At 31.6% G+C, this 11,018-nt stretch overlaps 1 protein-coding gene across 3 annotated transcripts in view; it reads left to right on the forward strand.

Annotated features, from left to right (window-relative positions):
- LOC114332284 (sorting nexin-29) overlaps positions 1-11,018 on the forward strand; it is a 93,806-nt gene extending 82,788 nt beyond the window's left edge. For all 3 annotated transcript variants that reach the window (XM_050656867.1, XM_050656871.1, XM_050656877.1), the window contains 2 exons: positions 2,444-2,571; positions 6,260-11,018. In XM_050656867.1, the coding sequence (XP_050512824.1) occupies positions 2,444-2,571; positions 6,260-6,347 (216 nt within the window). In that variant the 3' untranslated portion in view covers positions 6,348-11,018. The remainder of the gene's footprint in view (positions 1-2,443; positions 2,572-6,259) is intronic.

Raw genomic sequence — 11,018 nt, forward strand, 5'->3', positions numbered from 1 at the left:
ATTTGTGAGAAGATATTTATCCAATCGTTTTTGGATGTACTAATATTTGGAGGTCTATATATAGATAAAAAACTTAATTCTATTGTGTTACATTTAACGATAGCACCGCAAACTAAAATTCCCTCATTAAAATTGTTTCTAATATTTATTTCACGAAATGGTATAGTTGTTTTAATTAAAATTGCAACACCTGCATACCCGTCATATCTATCTTGGCGAATTACATTATAACCTTTAAATGTATAATTTTGATTTGGTTTGAACCAGGTTTCACTTAATAATACAATATCAATATTTTCAGTTAATAAAAAATGAATTAAACTATTTTTATTCGAAACAACGGATCTACCGTTCCATTGCAAAATTTTTAATGATTTAAGTTCTGGGAACATGTTATTTATGAGTGATATCCTCTAAAATCGTTTTTATACCATGGTAAATACTATCTTGACTCATAGTTTTTATATCATCTACAGTTTGAATATTTGTAATCAAATTAAAAATATAATTGGAAATGAGTGTTTCCAATACTCGTTGATCTGATTTGTTTTGACAAATAGGGGGTTTTAAATTAGCAGGAAGGGGTTTGGAGGGCCCAAAATTAAAAGGGAACATGGGTGAATTGTTTTGTGTTTGGTTTGGTGATATTTTTCGTTTTTTAGCTATATTATAGTGGCTTGAGGAGGGTTGGGATTGGGATGTATTATTTGAAATGTTTTGATTTTTATGTGTGGTAGTAGAAGGGGATGATTTTTTTGAAGATGTTGGGAGGGGAGGAAAACTGTCTTCGATATTGTCTAGTGTGGAATATCTATTCTGAATAAACAATCCCGAGAAGGACGATTCACAGTAATTTTTTGCCTCGATAAAGGAAATTTTTTGCTCAATCATCACGTTCTTTATCTTCTTTTGATGTTCGTATTTTGGACACTTCTTGGATATGGAAACATGATCTTTACTATCACAATGTATGCATTGAACATCATTATCTTGACATGTATGATCTTCATTTTTGATTTTTCCACATTTTATGCAATGTGCTTGTGGACTGCGACACTGCTTGGAAATATGTCCAAATCTTAAGCAATTGTAACACTGTGTTACTTTGCCAATGTAGGTTTCAACAGGAAAAAATACACTATTTATTGAAATGTAGCTAGGAAGAATATTTCCTTCGAAGGTGACTATCATTGTCCTTTTGGGTACATAGTTAGTTTTTCCATCGGTGTCAACTTTTCTGTAAGTTCTTTTAAAGGCTATTATGGGGGAGGGAGATTTACTATTATCTAACAAATACTTTTCATCGTATTGAGTATCAATATCTCTTATTAGGCCTCTTATTTCTAGTAAATGGTTAGGGACATATGCTACTAAGTTTTGGTCTTTTAATTTTATATTTTTAACTAAATTATTTGCATCTACGATTGACCTTAACAAAACTTTAATTCTGTTTTTTCCAATGGCTTTTATTTCAATAATATTAGGAATGTTCAATTTTTTATGCAAAATGTCCGCAACAGTAAGTGGATGTAAACGGCCAATATCCTGATTGTTTTATTTTTCTATATATACATAAACATTATCAAAATTGTACTTATCTGATGCAACGTTGAACAATTTTTTCTCTACAACTTTTTGCGGAGGTGGAATTTGTTGTGTCGGCACTTTAATAACATCTCTGGTTTTAGTTGTAATTTTCGCAGTAGAATCATCCAAATTTTCTATTAAACTTGATTCAATAATATCCATTTCACTATTCTCACTAGCACCTGAAAAGTTTTCACCTAATGGTGTCCCTGGGGAAAAAGCTTCCCCCATTGGGGGTCGCTTATAGCACTGTTTATCGCACTCAATCAATATCAGTTTTTAAATCACACCAAGTGTCCTTTTTTCTACTAATTAACTCGCTAAATAGTTAATTTTATTAAGAGCAGATTTTAATGGGCACTGTCAGTTTGACGTTTTGCGTGACAAATGATGCTTAAAAAAAACTTATCTAATAAATTAGCTACTATTAGCTCGTAGTTAGGGTCTTTCACATTACCTAAAAACTTGGTTACAACTTTTTTGAATCCAATCCAAGCTTCTTTTTCCTTAGTAGTAATCTTGGTTTCAAAGGTAATTATGCAATTTTAAATGTTAAATTGTGAATGAATGGTGGGTGATACAGCATTTTTAATATGATTTTCGGACTCAGCACACCAAAATACATAAGATAAAGGTAATTTTATCAAAAAAGTTTTTTCATCGTTGGCCTGTGTTATTAGCGCCATTTATTTTCGTACTTCTTATGTTGCACAGTAAAATATTCGTTGTCGAAGTAATCCAAAACAGGCGTATGTTCGTGGAATGGCCCATACTGAACCTACCTTTATTCAAATGTAATCTAAAAATCATCTGAACAGTCTTTATGTTTTAATGTAATTGATTTTAAATTTTGTAGGATTCTACATTGGTTGAAGATAGAAGAAAACGGCTACAAATATATCTAAGGCGAGTTATTGCTCACTGGCCAGAACTAGCTCAATGCAATTGCAGGTTCCTCCTAGAACAGCATTTATCATTTTTTAAGTAAGTAGCATTTCCTTTACTTGTTGACTGAATTTGAACAAGAGTCGTTCATCGAAGGTTTAATTTTTTTTGTTAGGTCATTTTAGTTACATGTTTCGATATTTAGTGTGGCCTCTACCTTATTTTTCTTCACAATATCGCCTTTGTACGGAGCCTTTGTTTAAGTATTAAACGTATGACATAATACCTTTGGGCAATTTAGGCACTAATTCAAGAAACATTCATGAAATTTAGTCACTGCAGTCACAAATTTGCATAATTTTAAGTAATAAATTTTGACAGATTACTAAACTATGCTTCTTTTCATGAGCATTTTTCAAAGCGACACAAATGATAGAAAAAAAGGTAAGTCCGTGACACGGTTATTAGACTTTATTACGGTTGTCTTGTCCGACGGTGGTGGGGAGACTTATATTTTTGACTTTACGTCACAAGAGTTTATATTCCCATATTTTTAAATTATTTTCGATCATTGAATGCGTGTTATTTTGTATATATGTGTATTATTTGTGTTATTATGAAATAATAAGACAAATAGTACACATTTTATCTTATACCGGGTGGTGAATCGTAAAAAGGGCCATAGGAAACTCAATGTAAAATTCTGAATTGTTGAATTCCTGCTTCCCTAATTATTCTACATCAAAAGTCATGAGAGAATACTTGTAAAGAATTAAAATCTGTATTAAAATCGAAAGTTAAAATTGTTTTACGGTTTAAATGCATTCCAAAATTTTGAAAAATATGATACATTTGCCACAACAGGTATGCATGTAAAAGTAAGGCCACACGTTACTATTTAACCGACAGTGCTCACACCATTGACTGAATATCTGAGGGTATCTTATCAACTGTTTTATTTTTAAACAATAGATGATAAAATAAAAATATTGACAGTTCAAAAATGTGAACATTATTGCATTGTGTGTGGCCTAAGTTTGGGCTGAAAACTTGACGCATGTCAAAATTTTCAATGTGTTTTAATTGTATTCATTTTTTTCGAATCCTGAGAAAACTAATAAATATTTTTGAAAAATTTAAACTCAGAATGAAAGACTACATTATTACCGAGGGCTGAAAGTCCCTGAAAACTTCTATGTTTATTTTAATAAGTTACAGGGCTGTAAATAAAAGAGAAGTGTAATATTTAATTTCAAATATTTCATTCAATAGAATCTGCTTGTTTATTCAAGGGGCTTTCCGCCCTCGGTAATAATGTAATCTTGCATCCTGCGTTTAAATTTTTCTAAAATACTTGGTTTTCCCAGGATTCGAAAAAAATCATATTACGATTCAAATGACAGTAAACTCTCGTGACGTATTCTCACCCTTAATGTTCATTGGTTAGTCGATTTAGGCAACCGTAGTAATGTCTAAGAACCGTGAGTCCGTGATAATACACATTTATGACATTTATTCTAACATAACATTTTAGTTAAATCTGACAGTTGTCACATTATATTTGCAATTTGGCATAAAACCAAATCAATTGTGTTTATTGCATTTATAAAATGGTATTTTCTTTGATTTGTATAGTCTTATAAATTGTACAGATTATATTCGTAGATATATTATACAGGGCGTTTCATTGGGAAACGGAAATACTTTAACGGTGAATAGAGGTCACCGCGCCGGTTCTAGATAGACTACATTGTTTGCCCTACTGTCTTTTTTAACCGAGTTACAGGGTGTTTTATCGATTTTGCCCATTTCTTTCCTAAGCCATAACTTTAGAACCACCCTGTAATTTTTTTTGATATTTGGTACACATATGTCTCATTCAAAACCCAAACGACCGACATACTAACCATAAGAAAAATCCAGGTCCGGATTAACAAAAAATTATAAAGTAATTGTGACCTTAAAACAACAACCTGTATATTTAAATTTTAAAAATCTGTTTGCATATTTGAAAAGAGCACAAAAAGTAAGTTTAATGGTTCGCTTCAATTTTTCGGCCAGACAATTTAATGACTTTAATTTTCAAATTATATTGAATTTTTTAAGACTCTGACATAAAAAAGCTAACTTTTAGTTATAAATTATTAATTATTAATACTCATTTTAATCAATATTTATTTACCACATTGGAACGAACCAATTACTAATGACATGAAAAATCCAGGTCCGAATTAACAAAAAATTATAAAGTAATTGTGACCTTGAACCAACACCCTGTATTTAAAAAAGCATAAAAACTGTGATTAAAGGTTCATTTTAATTTTTTCGCCGTTGATTTAATTACATCAATTTTGAAATTATATTTAAATTTTAAAGAACTCTGAGATTAAAAACCAGGTATGTATTTTTAACTTTTAGCATCTTTTAGTAATTTAATGTTAATGAATCAATACTTATTTTAAAAATACTAATTACTTATTTACTACGCTGGCTTCATGGATTCTCTGGATTTGTAGCTGTAGCATTAAAAATTAGAATAGCGAGAATTGGGATATTTTAATGATTTAGTCAAGAATTAAAAAAACAGCTATACTTATCCAATAAAAAAATTCGTTTAAACAATTCAACAGTTTAACATAAATTAAAAATATTTAAACTATAACAGTTGCTCAAATTAAAAAATGCATTTTTTGCTCATTTTAAAATATTTCGAATCGATTTTCTAATTACATTGGGATTATTCATCATTTTTCTGGCCGCTTCTTGTGAACTTGACAGAATTAATCAAAATGATTTCAAAATTGCCGTAATTAAAAAATTATCTGCCCAAAAATTTGACATGCACCTTTTAACTCAGTTTTTTATGCTCATTTAAAATACGCAAACAAACTTTCAAAATTTCAATATACAGGGTGTTGTTTCAAGGTCACAATTACTTTATATTTTTTTCTTAATCCGGACCTGGATTTTTCTTGTCATTAGTAATTGGGTCGTTCCAATGTGGTAGATAAGTATTGATTATTCTTAAAATGAGTATTTATTAATTAACATTAATAATTTATAACTAAAAGTTAATAATATCTACTTTTTAATGTCAGAGTTCTTAAAAAATTCAATATAATTTGAAAATTAAAGTCATAAAATTATCTGGCCAAAAAATTGAAGCGAACCATTAAACTTTTTTGTGCTCTTTTCAAATATGCAAACAGATTTTCAAAATTTGAATATACAGGGTGTTGTTTTAAGGTCACAATTACTTTATAATATTTTGTTAATACGGACCTGGGTTTTTCTTATGGTTAGTATGTCGGTCGTTTGGGTTTTGAATGAGACATATGTGTACCAAATATCAAAAAAATATACAGGATGGTTCTAAAGTTATGGCTTAGGAAAGAAATGGGTAAAACCGATAAAATACCTGTAACTCGGTTATAAAAGTCGCTAGGACAGAAAATGTAGTATATCTAGAACCGGCTCGGTGACCTCTATTCAACATTAAAGTATTTCCGTTTCCCAATGAAACACCCTGTATAATTAGTAAATAATTTTTTTCGATTATAGCGCCATCTATTGACAACTAGAATAAACGTTATAAATGTCACCGACGAAATGTAATCACCGACGTGCGTTTTTTTCTGTCACATACAATTTAATGCGTTAGAAAGAAATCGAAAAACTGTGACGCACTGAAAGATCCTCATGAGAAAAAGCATAAACAGACTATTTTGATGTACCATTTTTATACTGCATTGTACTAGACTTAGACTAATACAAATTAATGTTGTAGGGACCAACGAGAAGACCTCCATCACAAAAACGCAAATCCTATTCGAAGAAATACAGCTCCTAATACCAATAATCACTCAGGTCTTTAATAATAATTCCATTAACTAAGTTTATATTTATTTGAGATTATTTGAGATTAGTTTAATTAGAGCGATAAAGTAATATTTACTGAAATAATTCTATCTCTCCGGGAAGTCCCGAACGAAATCTTGTTTTAATATTTATATATCAGGGACTTAAAAATGAGGCTTAAATCCTTAAACAACTTCGTATTGTTTGTTATATAAATAAAAAGAGTTAATACCCAGGCAATATATTTGGAAACATGTTATTGTTTGAGAACGTTTTTAAATTAAATGGATTAAGTTATTATAAATTAAAAAATGTTGTAATTATATTGTTTTATAGTATGTTTAATCCTTCAAACATTATGTAAACAGGGCTTGCATTATCTTAGAGTAGCAAAATACCTTATAAAGTTTCGAGAGGTAGGGAAACTTAATAAAACGAACTAAAACCAGAAGTAGAATGTGTGAGAGTACTAAAGGCTTCCACGGTTGAAAAAATAAAACTTAAAACTAAGATTGATATTATAAGAACTAATACTAAACTTGCTCAGTCTCTGAGTTAATCTGCGTCGATTTTGTCTATGTCGAGTTTTCCGCTGTTTTTGGACTATTTGCAGGACTTGATGTTCTTTATCCTCTTACTGATGAGACAGTTCACCAGCACAGTGAGATCATATTTATTATATATTATAGGATGTCCCAAAAGTAGCAGAACGGTCGAATATTTCTCGAATTGAACATCCGATCGAAAAACTGAAAAATACGTGTTCAATAATTTTCAAATCTCATGGACGGGCTGAAAGAGCTTAATATTCAGACTCGACTTTCCTCTATTTGCCTCTCCACCGTCTTAAAATTTTTCGGCCATATTGCAAGAAGAAGTGATGATAATCTTGAGAGACTTATAATTTCGGGAAACTTTGAAGGTCGCAGAAGTAGAGGTCGCTCACCTACTCGATCAAGTACAGAAAGCCAGTGGAAAACATTCTCTGAATCCATGAGAGAAGCTCAGGACAGAAGCCGATGGAAAGAGATAGTTGCTCGTATTATAGGGAATCACGACACTCAGCAATGGGGAAACGACTGAGGAGGAGGAGGATCTTAATTTTCAGGTATCCCTATCCCTATTAAAAAAGTCCAGAGAACTGAGATCAGGATACTTGAAAGGCCAGTTAATGGTGCCTCTCGTGAAATCAGTTTATGCGGGAACGATTCGTTTACCGCAGAAATTGGTAATTCATGGTATAAGTATGCTAAGTGACTTTGTCTTGCCGAAACCATGTTCTTGAGATATTCTTTAAACTCTCGCAACTATTGGACAAATAATATTTTCGCATTTCGTAGTAATGTTCACTATTCACAGTGAGTGATCATCCGCATTGATCTTCGTGGAAATGCATAACGATGATGCCTTTATCGGACATTGAAGCCCAGAACTGTGACCTCTAAGCACTCTAAGGCATTCTGCACACGAAGCGTATCGTCATAGACGAGTATAAGTTTCGTCATGCAGCGACGATTCCTTTACGCCTTAAAATCCGCAAACGATTCGATTTGCAAGCGGCATGTGATCGTCTTGTTTTAAAGTTTTCCATGCTTTTACAGTAGTTGCAAAGATGTTAAGTGATGAAGAGGACTTACATTTGTTAAATTATCTTCGCCACCGCAAAAAAAAGAAACAGAGGAAATTTTGGGTGCATCCTTGTATCTACAAAAACTACAACATAAGGTTATTTATTGCCGCCAAAGAGTTGTCAGAAGTCGGAAGATGACTCTAAATTCCACACATTTTTCTGGAGTACTCTTGTTTGGGTATTATTATATAAACACTGATAATTTTCAATCAGTTGGACAAATTTTAATATTTGATCCGCCATTCTCATTCTGTCAAAAAAGGTGAGCGACTGACATCGTTGTACGCCTGGCGGCTTGAAGCTTGTATGCATTGACGATTCCGCGCCGCTTACTCTTCGTGTACAGTATTCCATAAAGACACAAGTGAGCAGCACGAAAGCGTATGCTTTTCGTACGTCGCATCTAATACGCGTCTATGACGATACGCTTCGTGTGCATTATGCCTAAGGTATGAAGTGGTCATAATGATTCAACTCTATCCAATAGCGACAGTTCTGATCTCTCTTAGATTTATTAGATCTCTTAGATGTAACCGTTCTTTTAAATCAACTGCAAGGTCAGTGTTTATTTTCTTTTGGGATTGTATAATGATGCATTTTGACTAACTGAAGCACTCATTCCTTCACCTCTATATCGCGGGCGACTTATGTCTTGAGTTTTCTCAGTTGATCCGGTTGTCTCGAACAATCGAATCCAATTTCTGAGAATGATATTCTGCACGTGACAAATGCTGAGCGCGAACTATGGAAATCATCATGATGAATCATCATCATATTGAATCATCATTGATGCAACTCCGTTTCTACTGAATCTCCACGAAATAGTGTCCGACGCTAACCAACCCGGAGCTCTCGCACTGTGCTGAGACAACCACAATACAAAAACAAAACTTTCTCCCTCTGCTTTCGATACCTTAAATACCTTAATTTAAATGTAAAGTATAAGTCCACACTTTTGATTCTTACAACTTACGTTGGCGAATTGGCGTTGCTTACAATGACATATTTCCAACAAAAAAAAAAGAAAGCTGTTTAATTTGGTAAAGCGGTACATAATAATGATTATCCGAGTTTCACCATTTTTATATAAGATCAAGTGCAATGTACAAGATTTAATTTTGAGTTCTTCCCGTTAACATTATTACATCATACGAAGTGAGTTCACGTATACTCTTATTATAGATCTATATAATATGACTAACTTTTAGTTGAATATTACATAAATTTTTTGGACAATAGATATCGGTCATTTTCCTCATTTATGTTAATAATATAGTCCGTACAATATAGATACCGTTGCACGTCATTATCTACGTCAGAGATCTAAGTTGACATTGTTGCCCAATTACAAAAAATTCTTGAATTCATTTTATATCAAATATATCACATAATTAGCGCGAAGTGGATTATACGATAAAACAAATTAATATTCAATATAAATAAAAAAAACAGAAATAGAAAACAAGAATTAAGTTATAATCTTACGTTAAAGTAAATAATAAAAACAAATCTGTAATGTCAATACCGCAACTGTCAAATAAATGTTACCAATTTATGCCAATTTATACCTTTGTTCAATCGCAGTTAGAGTGTAATCCGAACAAGTGTGCTTTATAAAAACGCTTTATATTCCACTTATACAAATTAAACGAAACAAGTTAGGGTATATTTCTTTATATTTAAATTAATAGAAATCTTTCAATATTATTTCTACGCGTATATAATAAAATATGTCTAGTGGCTGTAATTCCAGTGTACCCAGCTAAACGATTCTAAAAAGGAACACACCTACGACTTAAATAATCGTGTGACGTCACGTGCTATGACGCGGATGACGTGCAACGGTATCTATATTGTACGGACTGTATTGAATGTGTTAAGTGTTCACCAGGTTTTGCGTGGTAAATTGAAAACAAAACGTGACTTTCTGTTATGCAAGCCATATTTTTGTTGAATTCAACATTTTACTGGTCACCATTTATGATTAGTTAACTAGTAATTTGTTATGTTGAATTTGGTTATGCGATATCCGATAAGAACTTAGCTTCTCCGCCCTAGTGCGTCACTATTGCAAGGGAAATATACCATCGTAGATGACATTCTTGTAGACCGCCTATGTCAAAATCTGAGCCAAATCGGACTTGTAATTTTTTTTATTTATTTAGAAAAACATACAATCCACATCAACCACGCAGGGTTATTAGAGGAGTAGTAACGTACACAAGAATTCGTTTTATTATATTAAATAGATGTATATAAAAGTAAATATTTTAAATAATTTAATACATGTTCAGTGTTTATGTTTAAAGTGATTTTGATGCCATCTGGGATTACATATTTTCTTCTTGTTTCTTCGTAGTACATGTAATCAATCAGAATATATGCTTTACGTCAATCAGAATATGCTTTCTAGAGCGTTGTGAGGCAAGTCGTTATTAGAATGTATAGTGTTGTTTTGCATTCAGATGTACATACATTTTGTTCAACATTCTTTTATAAGAATAAAAGGTTTCCTGTAAGGTGAAATGGTAAAAAACGGTAAAAATAAATATTTTTAATTACATATTTAATTATGTACCAGGAAAAATACGGAAATTTTGGGTTGAAACTCGGGTAATTCCTTTTAAGTTATGCTATACTAAAAACTATTAACAACTTTAGTGTTATAACAAGTTTTAATTTTTAAACTTTTGTATATTTTTCGAAATCGTTTCCATGTGATTTATTTAAGAATACCATATGGAATATTACAACATCTCGATAAAATGTATTGTATTTGTATTATGTTATATTAACATTTAGTAAAATATAGTAGTCCGACCAAACAGCATCTGCGTAGATCTTGCTAGGTGGGTGATTTTTATTAAAAATATCTTGCTCTTCGGTCAGACTACTAAGATCTGAAATCATCGCAATAACTTTTAATAACCTGAAAAATTCCTATCTTCGATATTATGATTTTATACAAATATTGTTTATTATGTAAAGATGTATATATAAATTTTTATTATGTTTATTATAGAGAAACTATGCCAAATGAGTAAAAGGAGATAATAGT

This window comes from Diabrotica virgifera, chromosome 1 (genome assembly GCF_917563875.1).
Source record: "Diabrotica virgifera virgifera chromosome 1, PGI_DIABVI_V3a".
Lineage (NCBI taxonomy): Eukaryota > Metazoa > Arthropoda > Insecta > Coleoptera > Chrysomelidae > Diabrotica > Diabrotica virgifera.